At 51.7% G+C, this 19,723-nt stretch overlaps 1 protein-coding gene across 1 annotated transcript; it reads right to left on the bottom strand.

Annotated features, from left to right (window-relative positions):
• Window positions 1–1,674: 1,674 nt before the first annotated feature.
• ColSpa_12805 (cAMP-independent regulatory protein pac2) lies at window positions 1,675–3,600 on the bottom strand (the record flags this gene model as incomplete). The annotated part of the gene is made up of 1 exon (XM_049279017.1): window positions 1,675–3,600. One exon carries the CDS (start codon window positions 3,598–3,600, stop codon window positions 1,675–1,677), a length of 1,926 nt encoding a protein of 641 aa, XP_049134974.1.
• Window positions 3,601–19,723: the final 16,123 nt, after the last annotated feature.

Genomic DNA, 19,723 nt, shown 5'->3' with positions numbered 1-19,723 from the left:
TTGGCAGTGAGTCCAGCATGCCCCTGTAAATGGCACTCTATCATAGAAGGGACGGCCCAACGCCGAAGCCAGAAGAGGCCTGGAATGTTCGTGTGATGTTGGCGAAACAACACTTACCGTGAGTTCGGCCTAAAGTAGCCATTCGATGGATTTCGCGGCTGAGAAGGATTCTGGCAGAGCTGCAATGACCTTCCCTGACCCAAAAGTACCAAGGCCAGGTCGTATTGATCGATTGCGGGTTGTTTGACGGAAGTGGCAGCAAATGACCCCTGCCTCAGGTGTCACGTGCCCAGCGCCTTCTCTTGCGTGCCCGGCTCGGCCCCGCGTCCTTTCCTTTTGCATCGCCAATGCTGAAGATGCCCCAACAGCGGCCTTGATATTCGTCCTCTTCCTCGTCCAAATGTGCAGGCAATTCCTCCATCACTGCCTCTCCAAGCATTGCTGTTACCTCAAGCACCTCCTCTGCCTCGAGTTTGTCGTTGCTGCTTCATCTGCCAGCCACAGCGTCTTTCCTAGACGGGAGACCTTGCTCAACAGATGGCTTGCCCGCCCTCCCCAGTGCCTTTGTTCCCTGGTCATTGTGGGGGTGGCGCGGCTGAGCCACATAGAGGGGTTGGCGTTATTTAGTGACTGGGCAATCAATGCTGACTTCTGCACGTCAAATGCCAAGTTTGTGTGGTCGGACGCTTGAAAGCCATCCAGCTGGAACATCGAGAGCCGCGCGAAAACGTTCACTACTTCGTCGGCGAAACATAAGCCAAGAGGCTAAGTCATGGATAGTACAAACAGTAAAGTAATGTAGTGTAGGTCGCCGTTGTGCATCAGTGACCGGGTAGTGGTCTGAGAAGCGAAGCATTCAGCCTACGATGGCTCCACGTGGAACGAGCCACATTTGACCGGAGCTTGTCAAGTGCCATCCTGTTCAGGTGATGTCTGTATGTCTATTGTCTTCAAACGCACACATGTTTGTATACTGCAAAAAGAGAGAAGAGCCGAGTCTGATCTAGATCGATGAAATTACCAAGCGCCAAACCTAGACAGATATCTAAACATCGTGTCGACAAATAAGGATGACACCGGAAAAGCGATAAAAGACGTAGTGTAGTGAGTCTTGGAGAGGTCATCTTGACTGTCACGGGAACAGTTCCAAAAGGTTACTAGTATCATCATTCTCAACCATTCTCGTGCCTAGAGTCTCGAACTTAAGCAGGCTTATGTAGGTATCGGCCATGTTCTTGGTCATTCCTGAAGAAGAATGACCGAATACCACCGGCACATACCACACAAAGAATACAAGAGACAGCCTGCACCCAGTTTACTATGCTTTGCCCTCGCTTCCGCTAACAAATACAAAATGCTTGTATTGATCCACCCGTTGGCGAGCAATACCATCAACCAGAAAATATTGGTTGTAGCCGTTGGCGGGTTCCGTTGAACACATGCTTCCTGAATCATTCGAAGTGTGGCGAATACCTTCAATCAACCTTTCGGCCGGAATCGAGTTCGACATGGGGGCCTTGATAGTCTGGTCGGGCCCTTACAACAGGGTCTCGATACTGAGTTTCGGGGTGATGTTGGATGATTCAATGATGCACTCCTCGGACCCAGGTAAGGGTACTTGCGCGTGTCAGCCGAAGTGGGGTTTGGGACGAAGTATCTAGGGCGCAACACTGATTATGGAGACGAGCTTTTGCCTTCCAACCACTTTGCGAGATCGCTGAGCTCACCGCTGCCACACCGGAGCAGCAATCGAGCGAGATAATGGGCTTTAGTTGACGTATGCGTGTTGATTCTCTGAACGGTGCCCAAACCCGAGAAGTCCCGATCAGTTGTGTAGTCCTTGATGCGTATCGCTTCGGTTGGAAGTGGAAACTGGCCGAAATAGTAACAGCTTGTCTCTACGATCTTGGTGTTGTTTGGCTCCACGACCTGGAAACCGTTTGGCTCCCCGATTTTGATATTGTGTTCTTTCAATATTATTCGTTCCCCAACGAGAAGAAGATTGCCCCAGACCACCGGTTCGCTCTCGTCTGTAGCAAGCTTCTTGACGAGCTGCCAGGCCTGGTATCGTATGTCAAGGCAACGACACTTGAGGATGACGAACTCAAGGAACGGCAAACAGTGCGTCATTGGGTCCAACTTGTAGTTTGTTGGCTCTGAAGGGACAGCGGAGAGCCCCTTTACAATCAGCCCCACGAGCTCTACTATTCGTTGGAAACTGACTCTGAAACAGTCGTACACAGACTCATCGTGGAAGTGGCAGGCCCTGATACAGATAATTGCCACCAGGTACTTCATATCCGCCTCCGCGCGGATCATGCCCCAGCTTCCAGGTAAAAGCCGGTCGGAATTTAAGAAGGCGTCATACCACCCTTCAAAGGATGCGCGGATCTCTTCCTGCTCCTTTGACATGACGGGCCCCTTTGATGTGAGACGTGAGTCGGTCTGCGTGTTCAAAGCCACCGACCGTACATATTGCATGGCTTTCAGTATTATCGGGTCGAAGGCGTGCTTGAGAAGGTCGACGCCGCTCGTTGTATCGCGAGCAAAGGTATATCTTGACCCTAGCCCAAGCGGGGAGCTAGGTTCGTCGCAGTAGCATAAATGAATGATGTTTAGGCATCGGAGCCACGAAACATACTCTTCCAGAGTTGCCTGCCCCAAATGGCCGTACTCTCCATTGCCCAAGGTGTTGATGCCTTCAGAGAGGCGATTCTCCACTTCAAGGAGCCTATCGTGTAAGAGGTCTGTGGAGGGGACCACGTCGACATCTTTGTGTTTCACTGACTCTTCAGTGTCGTCTACCTGGTTCTGTGGAGACGCCAAGTGGTTCGCCGAGCCCAGGTTCTGCGACCAATCTGTTCTCACCACCTCTGGTTTGCTTGATATTCCCTGAGTGATGCAAGGGACTTGAGATGAAAGGCCGAAGGAGGGATCGGCTGGAAGCAGAGTGGTCCAGGTAGAGACAGGGACAGAACAGCGTTCACTTCCGACTTCGCACTTCCTGATCGAGCTTGAACCAGAGCAAAGTGAAGCTGCTTGTTCTTGAGGGGTGGCCACCGATGATGGAAACTGAACGCATCGCGAAGGGCCGGTCTGCAGAGGCTTGATTTCTGGGAGGTACTTTTGCGGCATGCACAGAGTCTGGTGCACTTTCGGTTCTTCCTTCGTTACATACGTAGTGTAGTTGTTCAGGTGGCTGGTCCTTGCTGCGATGCGTTGCTTAAGGTCATTGTCTTGGCTTGGTTGTTGATGCTTCGGAATCTTAGGATCCGCCTTTGAGTAGCAGACGAGGCGGAAGCAACGGCCGCTCATATCGGTACTGAATACCGTCTTGATTAAACCGACTGCCTTGTATGGCTTTTCAAAAAACCACTCGAAGGGTCCCGACTTTCGGTAGCTGTTCCATCGCCTTCCGTCGGTTGATGTCTGTATAGCCGATTCGTTTCGATCCCATACGAAAACTGTTCCTGGCTGAATAAATTGGTACTCTTTATTATTTAGCTGGCGCTGAAAGATAGGGAGGCACCCGACGATGCAGGCATTGATGATTGTGATGGCATCTTCCTTGGTCGTCACCATGCCATAGTAAGTTGCCATTGTCGCAAAGAAGTGATAGAATGAGTTGATGAAGGAGCAGTAAGCACTTTCGAAGAAGAGAGGTCTTTTAGTTATATGGTCTTTGCTGGGCACCGCACGGTGATTCTCCACAATAAATAGTGCACACCAAGGGGGATTTTCCATAGATTGGCTACGGAAACATCCGGGATGCAGTCGCTGAATTGTCTGGCTGCCTTATTTCCCAGCGGAGGAGGGCATGGATGGCAATGTGTCGAATTTGTTTGGGTAATGTTAACGGGCCAACATATGTGACGTCTGGCAAGGGAATAAGCGTTCCGATGCTCCCATGTCTGCTAACGGCTACTTCCAGGCTCAGTTCCATGCACTATGTACCTGGTCTTTGTCACTTCGACGGCGCTTCAGGGTCATTCTCCGCACAGGCCATGTTCAAAGGCGTGACTGGCTATTTCCCCGGCCCCTGCACGGTTTAGCACCCCTGGCTTTCAAATCAAGGAGTGACAGACAGGTTCTATTCACATACAACCGCACCGTCTGAACGTCATGCATATTGCCCACAACTCAGATTGACTCCAACACAACATTTCCTTTTCTTAATAGGTCAAGAGTGCGGAAATGGCGAAGCAAGCGGGTCCAGACCAAGAAGGGTGAGCTCAATAGTGCCCTTGTTGTCCATTGCGAGTGCGGGTACGCTAAAGCATTCGTACCTAATCCCACGCCACCATTATACTAATTGCAATGCGCCCAGAGACAGGGAAATGCCCCCGTCCCAACTGAGCTACATACGTATTTTGTTAGGGGTAGGTGCATGGGTTGTGCTCGGCAAACCCTCGGGACCACAAGGTCTTGATGAGGCGTTCTGCCAACGCGGACGCCGTTCTTTGACGGAGACTTCGACAACTCCGACGCCAGGAACTCGGATCCATCCCAGGACGACATAACCTCCGGGCCGTATTGAACGAGCGCAAAGCAGCCGCGAAAGCCATCAGATTCATGGAACAGACCGAGATCCTTGGGCAATTCAGGATCGAGTCATAACCCAGACAAAGCTGAACATTGGGGGGAGACTGTAGGTACGCAGAACCAGGATACGAGGTACCAGGCCTCGACAGAGCCTTGCATAGAGATCACATTAGTAGGAACCGCAGTCTACACGAGGGGACCAGCCAAATGTAGATAGAGGTTGAAGTGCAAAGCGGGAATTTTGGGGACAGCTGGTCAATGTTTTGCATTGGCGAAGTGGGGCGGCTCGGATTAACGTCTGAACGCTTCGGCTGCCTGCCGGACCCCGCTATCCGGGCATAGCTGCTGACTAAAGAGCGGCTCCATAACCGAGTAGGAATAAATCAATCAATCAATCAATCAGACTCCAATCTTGTATATGTCCTCCCCCTAGCACAATTGAGATTGCGAAGACACTTGCCGCCAGGCCGCTCCCTCTAAGATTGCGTGGATTGGTAGGTACTCTAGTATGCTACTTGTTTCAGTGTACCTGGTGTGTGTGTAGTAGAGTAAGGCAAGTTGTATATGGGTGGCCTCTCATAGGATGACGAACAGGATACGCTGTCTTCGGTACCTCGGCCGGGCTATTTCCTATGAGTGGATATCCCATGAGCATTAGTGCATACCTGGAGCCCTTCAACTGCCAAGATACGCTATCTCCTGTGGGAGAGTCTCCCACGAGCATTAGTGCACACCTGGAGCCCTTCAACTGCCAAGATACGCTATCTCCTGTGGGAGAGTCTCCCACGAGCATTAGTGCACAGCTGGAGCCCTTCAACTGCCAAGATACGCTATCTCCTGTGTGAGAGTCTCCCACGAGCATTAGTGCACACCTGGAGCCCTTCAACTGCCAAGATACGCTATCTCCTGTGGGAGAGTCTCCCATGAGCATTAGTGCATGAGCTTGCTTGACGAAAGGGAACTTCTGCACCACACATGTTATAGAATTTCATGTTAGGTATATTAGTAGTTAATTAGTTATAAAGTGTTAGAATTGGCTTTTTTTAGTGTAAATCGTGTTCCGGAAGTGGGTAGGTTGACTTAAGTGTAATGGAGAACGGCACATCAAAACGACCTTTACAATGGTCAAAGCAAACGCCATGATCTTGGGTGGCCGCATTAGAGGCCAGACCGCAAACCATCAAATGCCTGCACACAACCTGGAACGCCCAACGTCCTGGGAAGCCTTGCTGACGGCTCCGTCGCATCTCCTTTTCGGTCAACTTCGTAGTCAAACAGAGACTTGTTTCCACCTCTAAGCCCCACATTCAAGGCCTAGAAGCGCACGCAATGCGGGAAAATCGCCCTTCAGTGCGGCCAAGAAGGAGCCCGCGCTGCTATATCTGCACCACACGTGTCCAAGACGTGCGAATGATCAAGAAAATGATTTGCAAGTGCAGCAGGACTCAGCTGTTGGAGTGTCAATAAATACCATTTGGAGATATTGGCATAGCGGCAGGGGGTTCTTACGGAGAGCCGGTCGGTGTTCATCGTCTGTATGCCGAGGAGAGAAGGGTAAATGGTTGCATGCGAACGATAAGATAAACGCCATCCGATTCGATTCTGCATGCCTGTTCTGTTGCCTCGATATTTCTATATTTGTTGCTGATGCATGCGTCAACGAATTCTGCATTGTCATCGCGCAGCCGACCAAGACGGCTGCGGCCTACCACACAATGAGCCCCTTTGATGTTCCGTTGTGTTCGTCAGTGTTAGTACCAAGGGTCAAGGCGGCCGCATAACCATCCTCCCAAAGGACCATGAACGGAATTTATTCTTGTTGCTGCAAAATCACTGGTTCAATTCAATTCCGATTCATCCATTTCTCAGTGGACCTCCATGTCTTTCTGACGTGTAATGGCGTTCTGATGGACCATGGAAGGTCAGCAAAAACACATTTTGATTCGTCACTATGCCAGAAACTTCTGCATTGCCACAGCCCTGTTGAGCAAGGCAGCCGTAATACGAGCGCTTTCGGTGTTCGAAAAACCAGCTCGTTCTCAACCGCCAGGTTAAAGTCATCTAGCCTGCATAACTGGCCGCATTACAAAGGTACACGGGGATCAACTATTCCTATTCTGCTGTGTGGTTTTGACCGTCACTACTATAGGTATCGCCTGCACATGAGATATGCCAATCGCCTCTGCATGAAGTTTTGATCGGCCGCCAACATCGTCTAAGCGGGCTGAGCGATGGGCGCATCAATCCTTGCAGGCCTTGTCGGTGTACTCACAGGCTGATCTTGGCCATCGAGCAACATACTTTTGACTGAGTTGCTATCCGCATATGAGTAGCACAGCAACAGAAGAGAAGGATATAAACCCCCAGATGTGTCCATCACACGGATCAGGAGAGCTGGCAGGTCACATTCCAATTCATCTTGTCTATCTTTGACGCTACTGCCGATACTGTCCATCCAAAGAGAGATAGACCAGATTCGTAGTAAGTGTATGCTGTGCGGGTTAACACGTTTTAACACCAATTCCAGAAGACTCGCTACTTCGAAGTAACTTGTTGTCACACAAGGCAAAAAATCATGTCAGACCCCACTACACAATCAGGAACAACGTGCGTAGACAACATTCCAGGCAAAGATGAAGTTGTGTCCTTCTGAGATATGCATCATAAATGTGAGTTTATCAAATCGCAACTCGTAGTAGTATTTTTCCTCATTGTTGTTTAAGACTATCTTTCCCCGTCATGTTGATGCTGTCTCATACAGCGAGAAGCAACAGCTCTAATATCCGACATCATACTTGAAAACACCGAAGACATTCGGCCATTGGAGTGTGTCCTGTTCAACCTGGGATTCGGACTGGTCACTGTTCCATAGATCTCCATATAACACATATTGACATATTGGTTGTTGTTTCCTGCGATGCGGTGTATAGGCTCTCTCCTGGACACGGCAATGAAATACACCATTGACCCGACTCTGAACAGCCTCCGCAGTGTGACGCTCCACTCCAGTCAGGCTGTTGGATTATTAGGCACGAAAGATTCTGCGCGATATCCGCAGACTTCGTCGTGTGTCGAAGGGCCCCGAACAACTCAGTCCTTTGAAGTCCCACAGGAGCGCCTCGCCCTCCCCGTCAAAGCTGAGAGAATGCCGCCTCGGGTTGGTTCAGACCTTGTGGTCATTCATTGGAGTTTGGGGCTTAAGCCGGCCGCAACTCGGTTCTACCCTCTGTACCCTCGCCCGAAGGACACAGCTTCCCGGCTGACTCTTGGTCGTTAACATAGGGCCACGGCCCACCGAAAACCCAGTCATAACCCCGTATATAGCTCTCCGTTATTCCCGCGACTCGTATTCAACTATTAGTAGCAGACCGTGTCTTGCAACACACCGGTACGTCCGCACGCACTCAGCACAATGATTCAATTCATCGCTGCCGCACGATATTCGACCGCGATCCGCCGTGTCCTCAGAGTGGCCAGCCGCTTATCTTGTGCTCGAAGTTCAACAGGTATGCTGCCACGATATCGATCCGTCGGTGATGTTCGACCCGTCCTTCTCCTGAGCCTAGAGCCGGGTGGGCATACTAGAATCATCTTTCTTTGTTGATGTCGGCTGATGTTAGTTCAAATGGGGGGTTTACGCTGTCATTTTTCGTGTAGCCCGTTCGCTTCGAAAACGGTGAGGATGGTGGTATAGTGGTTGTTGATCTTTGTTTACAGGTTCGGGAGCGCCGGTGAAGCGGTTCAATGGCGCCGCGCGACCACTTTTAATTGCGCGCTACGTATCGCGCCAGACTTCTAATTCGTGTTGGCACCGGACTCCAAGGTAAAGAATGCTGTATTATCCTACTGCTCTTTCAATCAGCAACTAGTGTGTTCACTGGAGACCTGCGACTTTTTGTCCCCATGACAGAAACTCGCCCCGCCGGATTATTGTCCGCCCGTTCCCGTCCGGCTACCCCGCACAGACCATTTTCGAGGATCGACATTCGGGTTAGAGCCGACAGCTCCGATCCGTGAGTGTTGAAACGTTCCTAGGCGCAAACACATATTCGATATATAGCGACATATTGCCAACCATGTGTCCTGGAAAGGATGAGCCCCCGCTTCGAGCAGCTGACCCTTACTGGGGCGATCTGCCTGAATGCAGAACGAGCGGGACAGATTCTCTCGGGGAAGCAGCCTTTGCCTGAGGGGACCGATGAGATGATGGCCAAGGGTTTTCAGTACGACTGGTCCGAGGCGCATGAAGTCCTGTGGAAACCCGTATTCGAGGAGCGCGTACGTCTCAAGCAATATTGCCTTAAAATGCCATGCTGACTGACGGTTAAGAAAGAGTCAATCCGGGTTTTAATCTGGACTAAGTGGAAATATCAACGTAAATCAGTGATTACGATTGAAGCTGGCCACTCAATTTCGACTTGTGCGGAAATGATAAGCATTATTCTTCCCATTGGTAAGAATATGACCACCGTTACCATCAATGATATTGATGAACCTAAACCATGGCGTGCTGGGTTGGGATATTACCTTCATGAGGGTTGTAGGATGCTTGCTTTGGGTGATGATATCACTTTTTTATTGATAACGTTCATGCCAGCTCATGTCCAAAATCAAAGATTGATAGACGCTTAGAACACAACGGTTTGCTCCACGCCTTTGAACATATCAACATGCGTGTCTCCCTTCGTCATCCAAACACATTGTTCGTTTAATGCCCCTGGATTATCCTGGACGAGATATCCACCTGATGCGGCTATGTGGCCAGTAGCAAGATGATTAGTGTAGTCTAAAAAGTCATTCACATAACCCATCCGAGAGGAACCAGCGTGATGTGCTCCCGGTGATCGTGACCAGCCATCTCCGGAATAAGGAGAGATGGCCGCTCCTGACGTGTGAAACATGTTGCTGGCTTCCAGCGGGACCTGAACGCCTGGTTCGTCAAACATGCCCTCGGGACCGATCACATTCTCACCGGCATACATATTGGTTACATTCATGCCGGGGGCAGCGCTCCCACCCGCATTTTTGCCGATTAGAGGAGGATGGTATGTCCTGGGCGATGTTTCCCGAGCCCGGACCATGACTATGGGCCGCGTCGGCAACATGTGTGGTTCGATGGGGGGTTCATTTTGTGCTAGAGGTTGGAAGGTGCCGCTAGCATAGTTCAACAACTGCGCTGTAGAGCTTGCCGTGTGGAGTGACTGGATTACAGGCCCTCGGCTGACGTGCAGACCATCTGCGTTGTGGCTAACCAGAAGGCTGTCGCTGAGGTTAACAGCATGCTGAAAGGAGCCCGGATGAGTGGTGTCTGTGGGCGCAGTTGTATATTCACCAAAAGGGTCCTGCGTAGAGAGTGTATGTCCAGCTTTGTTGTCCCAAGCTGAGGTTGTGTCTCCACCGTCGCATGTGAGCGCGGGATCGCTCGAGATCGGAAGATTTACAGCCTGTTCTGAAGGATCAAGCACTCCGGAACGCGAGAATATAGGCGGGCTTTGATTGCCTATACGCGTTCGTTTTGGTTCCGGCATGGATACATCGACCAGAGGGCGCTTGTGGTGTGTCAACCCCATGGTAGCTTCATGTTTCTTATCGGCGGGCGTCGAGGTTGTTGACTGCGTCGGCAACAGCGCATACCACGTTTCAAAATCGAGCTGAAGAAAGGTCCTTGATTGAAAGGCGTGACATACTGCCTCGAAACAATCGTCACCTAACTTGAGACGGATGATAGCCCAGACAATGAAGGGAGGGTAGAGAGGAAACGATGTCTGTTCGGCCGCTGCAGAATCCGATGCCAATGCCTCGAGAATCGTATCGAACTCGTCTTGGAACCTTGGCTTTGAGAGTTTGTCATACATCGCGATTGTCATTCTAGCTGAGTAGATGGTTAGTATGAACACAGTTTAGATGCCTTTGGAAACCATACCAAGGGGGAATACTTGGAAAGCACGATGTGAGCGTTGTGAACAACCATTATACAGCCCATCCATCTGCCTAGTGATCCATACGGGCACATTTCGGTACATTTCCAATGTCTTCTTTGCCTTCCCTTTCATTGTGGCCGCTGAACGTCCTACATCGAGGACCTGCCTCATAGCGTTGTTGACCACAACCAGTTCCACGCCCAAATGAAGCGCAACGCGGCATTCTCCTGAGAAAATCACCGGTCCCCAGATGACAAGATCATCGGCGACATTGAGTTTGCAAAGCGCTTCCTTCATCTCCCTCGAGCGTTTGACAATGTGATTCGAGAACCTCTCTCGCAGAGGTTCAGAAGGCTTCGCTGCGAAGGTTGATGATGCAACGACGCCGAATGCTTCCAAAACGCCCGCAGGATTGATCAAACCAAGCCTTTCCCTCCTCTCCTGCCATTGGTTTTCATCACGGGGTATGCTTTTGACAAAACGGTCTACAAGTTTTGTTCCGGAGTTATCGTCCGTTCGCTTCGGCTCGGATCGTTTCGTTCCAAGGTAGTCTGCTGGGGTTTTCACCTCCTTGAAGTTGGTTTATGGCGAAGAGGCGACACTGGGAGACTGCGGCTCGAGATCGGGGCATCGTGGAGGTTTCGGGGCAGGAGACAGCGGGTAAGAAGCTTTCGGAGGGCTGAGTGACCCTGCAGCGGCAATTGTTGGCAGTAAAGCGGTGGTATCGCACGGTCGGTGCTTTTGGATTTCGTGGGAAAGGCTCGCCACGAGCGACTCCAACTCTATGACGCGTGATTCAAGAGCGGTGATGTACTGGAAGCAAGACGCGGTGGTGCAGGTACGCGTGGGCATCGTGTTTGAGTGATTTGGGAGGTAGAGGCGGAGGTTCACCTCTCTCCTCCCAGGTTGCTGTGTTGCCGCAAGGCAGCGCTGGATTGAGCGAATCCCTGACAACCGGGAAGGCGTAAAGGCGCGGACTCCATAGCCGCCAAGGGGTGAGGGGGTGGAGTGGATAAAATTAAACATGTGTGTGGATAGTCACGCCGAGCGCATCCTAGCTCGAAATGGAAGTAGGACGGTCCTACCTTCAAGATCGACCAAGACACCATAAGGTGTTTCGATAGCCAACTACGGTCCAGCTAGGCTCAAAATGGAAGTAGGACGGTCCTGCTTATGCTGTGTTTGTTTGGTTCTGTCTAGCAAAAAAACCCCCTGTTTGTAGGAACGTCCTACTTCCATATATAGTTAGTGTCATGGGGGTCACAAGAGGACAGAGACTCCACACACCTCTTGTTCACGCTCCGGCGATGACAAAATGTCGAGCTTTGTTGTTTTCCCCGCATTGACCTGCTTCCCCCGAATTACACTGGCGCGCGTCTCCGTCATTGGGCTTGGCGCTGGGCACTGGGGACATGGGCGTTGCTACGTTCGTTCTGGCCTTTTTCGCATTTGCCCATTCGGTCGGTTGTGGTGCTTTGCAACAGGGGTCGCTTTTCCTACGATGTACCCGGTGGCGCAAATCTCTCCACGCCCTCCCTTCGTGACAGGAAAAGCCGTCGAGACAGATCCCCTGACTTTTCTTATCCCTGCTGCTCCATCTCGGATTTCTTCCAGCTTCGCATGATCATGGAACCCGACTTGGCCGCGACTTTGCGTGTACACATCGAACTCCATCACAATGGTGCCATAGATTGTGAAAGGCACTGCCACTGGAATTTCCGATATGGCCTTTGTGTCAGCGCGCTCATGCAGCGCGTGAAGAACAGGCCCCTCTCATGCCGAGTTGCTACCGATGGACGAGGAGGTCTATGGAGGATCAAATGCAGTCTGCAGCTGACTTGCCTTGCAGCGTCGCTGCACATCATGGGCATGTTTCACCCACTTCACTGCAAAATAGCCGACATCCATCTTCCTCTCAACACTGGAGTGGCTTCTGGGGATCGTCTCATGATGGTACATTCCATGCAGCACTCTACGACGACGCTTTTCCTTGCGTCAATTCGAGTATTGCAGCCATGAAGTCTGCGGGCATGCAGTGAAGGACCAAACGGGGCGAGCCTACTGTTGTCATGTACGTAGGCTGAAACAGGAACACGTCCACAAAATTGCTGCAAGGTTGGCTCGCGGTTACGTTCTGGTGAGGGATTTCCCACATGCCATAAGAGATGGGCGTAACATTGCCAGCTCGCTGTTGGTTGACATCGTGCGGCCAACAGTTCCCCCAAGTATCCCTCGCAGTGCGCTCTCCAGATGACAGGTACCCAGAAGTAGCGTGTGATGAATTGCCCCTTAAGTGGCTCTATGAAGGCCCCTGCCGTGTGATGCAGGCCAGAAGCCAAGCCCGAGGCCGCTATTTCCGCGCGATAGTGCAAGTATTGTATCCTGGGCGAGGGGTGTTTGCCAATGGCAGCTCGTTGCGGCCGTATTGGGCGGCGCTCCCCTGTGCCTCTGGTCGTGACATGCATTCCGGGAAAGTATCCTCAACTGATGGATAGCCCCTGAGAATTGCTTTCCCCAAAGCCCCCAGCCATTCGATGTAACATCAGAACGAATCCGATCCAAGCCGACATGCTGGCTATGCAAGGTGGCCATCGATCGCCAGAACGCCGCTGGTTGATGAGCAGCGAGTCCGGGGGACTCCGCATCAAGAACAGCTCCTTCTGGACTCGACCTGGTGCAGTAGCGTGGGTGCGGAACTTGGAACATCTTGTCTTGTGGTGGCCATTTCGCGGAGACCGACAGCGCAGGCATTCGTCGCTTTGTGAAGGGGCTGAAGGGCGCAAGCTCAAGAGTGTCTTTCCGACCTCTGTCCTCGTCACATCGCGCGAAGGTCTCACCTAAAGGACAGCAACAATCCCGAGCCCCGTGTCCGCCTCCTTTCCGCATAGCTTCGGCAGATTTCTTCAATGAATCGGCGCATGGCAAGACCTCCGACCCGATCCACGAATAGTCTTCGTAGCCAAGCCGATTGATCTTCGTGCGGCCAACGCACCTCAAGGGCGAACCGCGTAAGGCGTATATCATGTGGATGTGCCGCACGCGCCCTTCACTGCAATTTGCCCTTGTGGTTACTTCCGATAATTGAATCGCTACTACCCAAAGTCGAACCGAATGTGCAATTACACCCAGCGCGAATTCAGGTGCAACCATGTACGGTGGATCGTGTCAAAATGGTGTCAGCTATACGCCAGAACCCAAAGGCCATGCCCGCTTCACGTGACGCACTGTGAGTACCGTGACAAAGAGGACTGCAGCGAATGCAAGCCATCCGCGCCGGTCGAATGGGAGAGCATGATCAAGCGGTAGGAAACTTCATTTTCACATACAGAATGCGCGATTTTGACCGATGGACACAGTAACAACTCCGGGCCGTAAGGCGTCTGAAACTCTCAGATATAGACGAGGCGGTAGGATAGGGGCGGCACATCCAGATGGCGTTGACTCAATCACAACCGAACGCTCTGTCATTGTCTGTTGTCGCCGGCGTGTGTTGTGTAAAGTGAAACATAAGTAATTATTCAAAGGCACTCTCAAAGCACAACTTGTGAACAATAGTGACTCGTCCAAAAGACAACGCCCTGAAGTGACATGACCTTGTTGAAGCTGGGGCGGATGCAATGACTGAAATCCCTTGGCTCACGCGGAGAGCACTGCCCATAGCCAACTCACCTCGTCTCAGTCACCAAAGATACGGTTGTCGAAGCCGGATAATTACAGTACACTAGAATGTGTTGAATGAGCCTTAAGTGTGCTGCTCGTGCGGATGCACAGCGGTGTGGATGCTGACCACCACTGACTCACAGCACTCAGGCTAGAGTGATGGACCCGGCTCCCGGGCTTGCCCAGCCCGACAGAGATAAACGTCTTGCACTATGGCCACTGGATCTCATTATACTTAGCGGCGGACGTTTGCTGCCCCTGGCCATAGAGTCCATGGGTTTCAGTGGGCTTGATCCCTACCCCAAGGGTCTCTTCAGATGAGCTTGCTGTGGCCCCAACACACAGAAATGTGGCCGGCGGGAATGTTTGGATGGCAGAACAGCAGTGTGTGCTTCCCTCGGCCCCGTGGCCCATCTATCTCGTTACCGGGATCGGAGGAAGCGCCAAACTCCGTCAGCCCGAACACGAGAGGGGGCCAGCTGCTGCTGCATTCAGTGATCCGCGGCATCTGTTTTCGGAATGGGAGCCAAACGGATAGGGATTCCAAAGAGAGTCGAATCCGCTCCTCGTGTCAAGCCTCACGTTGATAGCGATGGACTTGGCATGCAGGTGAACAAGGCCTGTGCGAATCAAACGCATGTTCGGTTCGTCGTGCCTTGAAAACATTGGAAATCATTACAACGTGGAGTCCCCAGCCCACATTCACTGTTACCTGCTTCATTCAACACTCGAAATGAGCGAAGTGAAGTTGCTGCCATCGGAAGCACTGCGTATGTGTCGCGAGGGTGGAGCCGAAGGGTCAAATGGTCCTCCAGAGTGAGTCGTCTCTGCGCCAACGATCATTATCATGCTCGAGCCTTCTTTCCAGCGTCGAAGTATTCCATAATGCCGTCGGCGGCCACGCGTTGGAGCTTCCCCTGTGGTTTAGTGGCTACCATACATTGGATGTGTCCTTGCCTTCTTAATCTCGCTCGGAATTGGCCTTTTGCGCGAGAGTGGTGCGACTTCGATTCCCCCCATCTGACCAAATTCAGTCCATGACAGTTTTGGGAAGGGTTTGTTTGAGCTCATCGAAACCTCTTCGGCCTTAGATCGGCATGTGCTCCTTCTTTGGCGATGCCAACCGACAGGGACTTGAAAATAGTCAAGGCAGCCCCTGCCCTTGCATGGCTTCCTGCAGATACATCGCTCACATGATCGGGAGAACGACAGGGTCATAAAACATAAAAAGGAAGAGATTGATACACAGGAGGGCTGTTGAATATCAGCTGTTGACAAGATTCATATTTGTCGCCTCTGAAAACTCTTACATATTTCAGCCTGCGAACGATCCAGGGTCCGAACTACCTGTGAGCTCGCCGAAAAAGTCGCGGCAAAGGCCGAAACTTGCCCAGTCACACGCCCAGTCACAGCATGTCAAGCCCCAAAGGAGCTTCTTACCCTAACATGAGAACACGACCGCTCCTGCCGCTTACCACCGATGACTCCACGGTCGTGGTCCTAGGTCCCCTAGTTGACCGTTGGTTGAAGGTCGCGCTCAAGACCATCAACCGTCATAGTCTCAAAACTGTCCAACAACGAAAAGAAGTCCTTGGCAGGGTCTTGTCCTCGCCTCACGCCATCTGGCACCTGGCAGATATTGAAGTGCCAAGACCAAAGCAAGCCAGTCTTCAGGACTGTGACACTTTCTCAGGAGGCTATCAAACTCTTACAATCGAGGGTCGTGCCGCATGCGTCGAAACGATACATAAAAATCAAGTTTCATTCAAGCTTACCAGGACGTCAATAAAATCTCTGGCTGAATATCACAAAACCCTACATTGTGAAAGCGCCGCCGATATTGGACCGCAGCAGGAGGAGTTTTTACTGGCAATCGAGGGCTTTGTGCACAATGCCCAGCCTCGGTATTAGAAGGGTTGAAGGCTAATGGGTCAGGAGAACTGCCGTATTGGAGTAAAAGAGAGGTACAGAGAAGTATTTTGCATCTCATGAAGATGCTGTCATCGTCACCGCTTTTTGCTATGGACCCCAGACAAACACTGCTGCATGCGCCGCCAGCCAGCCCGAATATGTACACGCTGCCCGCCGTCGCACAGCCCGCCAATATCCCACCAGGATTTATCGGATTACCCCCGTTTTCGCAAACGTTTTATCCGAGTCTTGGTGCGATTATTCCCATACAGACGCATCTTGTAAAGGGACCATTGGCGTTTGCCAGTGCACCCCGAGGGAACTGGTTTCCGGTTTGGGGGTCAATGAATCAATGGATAAATGAGCCGCATATATTATGGTACTGTCTAGTTTGTCATTGCAATGGATCACTGGTAACTCAATAGAACTCTGCATTTGCAAGCGGTTAACTTTATTACATAGTAAATATGGGCAATCGCGATCATGACAGCACAACACAAAATGCATCCCTGTGGGCGTTGTGCCGCTCGCCATCTTCCAAGCTAATGAGGATAGGGGGTCAGAAGGCACTCCAGTAGGCTACCGGGCTGTGTAGAAATCCAACTCGTCACATGCCACTTTGTATTTATGACGCAGTGCAAAAGCGCATACGCGGTCAGCCCATCGTGTGACCTTATCGCGCCGTCTGTATATCTCCCTCCTTGTCCTCGGTTAGTACCCCTTTCTTACCAAGCCACTTCAAACAGTTTGGGCCAAGATATTCATCAACACGGCCTGGGCGTCCGCTGAACCAAGACACGATCTATTGAGGGCTGATTGCCGATTCCACCTCGCTGCCAAAGTATCGTTAACTCCGACGAGCGGGGTATATTCGCTCTGCAAGGGCCTTTATCCGTTGGCATTTCAGCAGAGGATGTCCGACCATGCAAGCCTCTGACCCTAGTGTACGTTATAACCGGAACGCACGCGTCAGGTATTCCAAGTCGTCATGAGGAACCCAGCGTTGCAGCGATTGCCAGTGAAAAAAACGAGTAAATCATCAGGCCCGCCGTCGTCGTAACCCAAGTGAAAGAATGGTGGTGATTTGGCCCTTGCGAAGACATGGTGGGCCTGGGCTGTGATACAGGGCCTGCTGGAAACAGTTATGTGTTCCCTACGTCTGTGCAAAGATCAAAAAGGCCCCGCGAGGGTTCACGTGTGGCTTCGGCGCCAGAAGTCGCTGACGGATGTCAGTGGCCTCATGGAACTTGCTTCTCCCCGACGATGATCCGCTGATGTCGGCTGTCGGGCCTAGGCTAAGCACAGCGAGTGTTGCCTTGCCTGGAGGAGCACAGTGTTCGTAGATTCATGAGCTTTGCTATGCCTTTTCCTTGTCCACACCATCATACGCCGCTGTCTCGGGTGACTGATTTGCGGAAATTGCGATGGGATGGACCTTCTCCGCAGATGTGCTCTATCTCATCGGCCTGGGGACTCCCCGAAAGCCGGCTAAACACCCAGACACGACTGAACGAGTGACGAATCTGTTGAGCTGCAGGTTTACAAGGGCTCTGTTGCGGATAACCCGTGCTGTGAAAGCACCCAAATCCACGCAGCTTGCAATTCAGATTCAGTCACATGATGCAAATCACCTGCCGGGTCGCTATCCGTCGGCGATGGAGCAGGCAACTCCTGCTCCTGCGCCTGGACCAGAGAGCCAATTCCCGCAATAAATCTCCCTCGCCGTCACATTCCGCTATTGGCATCTCATTCTAATGTCCAAGAGCGGCAAAATGGCCGACTTGCATGGAAGCGCTCTCAAAACCTGTTCGCTCCACTCGTCGCCAGATCCCTCCAATCTCTCACCCAGTCATTGTTGGCGTTGCTCAACGCATTGCCGATTTCGGTATCATCACCGAGTCGACATTCGCAAAGTTCTCCCATTTGTGCTGTCATCGGCTGTGTAAATCGCCCTTGTCATAGTATGAAAGTGGCTGAAAACGGACAGCTCAGGGGAACCGCTGTGCGGGGAGAAAAGAAAGACCCAAGTCGGAAGGTGTCCCAGTACATGCCTTCAATTATTGACTCGTTTGACAACGCTCTACCAGGATTCTTGGACTTTCCTCCATTTCCGCAGTCTTGATCTGAGTCATGGTGCAACTTGTCCACATGAGGGCATCCACCGGAAGCTCCATTGGCGTTTGTTTCCGCTCCCGCTGTCCTCTGTCACCGGCTTTCATAGCAATGTGCCGACAAAGTGAGCCATAAGTCATAGAATGGTGTTGAATTGCCACCGGCTGAGCCAAGGATAAAGGAACTTATTGCGATTCCGGAGCAATCCTCGTTTCTGGGTATGAATGATCGTGACTACATCAGCACAGTACGGATATCGCCTTCACCAGTAGTCCGTATCAGGCCTCCCATACCATGGGCTGAAAGGATTGGACCTAATTCCTGCTACAAGGCCCACCGGGAGGCTCGGCAAGCATCCTGCTCACATTCACCATGTCGCATGTTTGACTGAAGAGTAAGCGGGCGTTGGCGATCAGCTTGTCACCCTTGCGCTCTCTTTGTCTTTGCCCTCCTCTCGATAACTGCCACTTCAAATCTAGGCACTCGAAAAGTGTTGGCAAACTCATCGGCACGGCCAGAACATCCGCTCGCTGAAGCGTGGTCTTCTGAGGACTGACCGCTGGCACCACCTCGCTGCAAACTCTGGTTTGATCCGAAGAGCGGGGTAAATTGGCCCTGCTTTCATGTCACTTCCACAGGGGCGGCCGCCACCCGAGCCCCTGGCCCTACGTTAAGGCCAAGCTGAACGCATCAGGAACTCTACGCCGAGGCGAGAAACCAACAGTTGCAACGATTGCCGCCGAACCATGAAACTTGTCGCTGTCGTCGTATTTCAGGTGAGTGAACACGGCGGAACGACCGTCGCGAAGTCATGGCGACCCTGGCTCATGAAACAGGGTCAGCTGGGCTCCAATGGTAAGCAGGCATATGCAGGTTGTCTATGCATAGATAGGAACAGGACATCTGTGAACATTGATGGGTCTCCTGGGGCCAGAGTCTGCAGACGGGCTCGGCGGCCGGCTATCAAGTGCCAGTCTGATCCCTACCTGGGGGATAGACAGCATCAGAGACACCCTGGTTTCGAATCCCCGTCGCTGTATGTGACCCTACGAATGAACCATGATCTCGTAAAATGCGCCTTAGGCGACAATACTCAGCCGAGATTTGCCGCCTGGCCAAGTCAAGCATAGTGATGCCATCAAGGGAGATTGCCGAACACAGCAGGGTACTGCAAAGCGACGGCGAGTTCATGGCCTAGGTTATAATCTTGCCGTTGGTATTTTTTCCCCACCCATACCATCAAATTTTGTAATGAGTATGGCCTGAGTTGTGATGGGTGCCATGTCCATAAGCCTGGGAAGCCCTTGGAAACTAGCTAGGCACCCCCGAACGAATAGAGCAACTTGAGCTGCAAGTTCACAAAGACTGTGTTCCAGATGACTCTGTCAAAGCATCCAAGTCATCCACCTTTCTTCATTGTTGGCAGCTATTGAAGTGGGCTGAATCTCTCCTTCGGATGAGTGATTTCCAAAATAGAAGTGCCTCCATCGCCGCCAGTAGTGGCCTACAAAATGATATTATTTCGACGTATTTTGGGTACTGTACTAATCCAACAATCAGACAGAGAGAACTGGCCC

This window comes from Colletotrichum spaethianum (genome assembly GCF_022836535.1).
Source record: "Colletotrichum spaethianum MAFF 239500 DNA, contig74, whole genome shotgun sequence".
Taxonomy (NCBI): Eukaryota; Fungi; Ascomycota; class Sordariomycetes; order Glomerellales; family Glomerellaceae; genus Colletotrichum; species Colletotrichum spaethianum.
The sequence above is the reverse complement of the archived record's forward strand: the minus strand, read 5'-3'. Positions and strand labels throughout refer to the sequence as shown.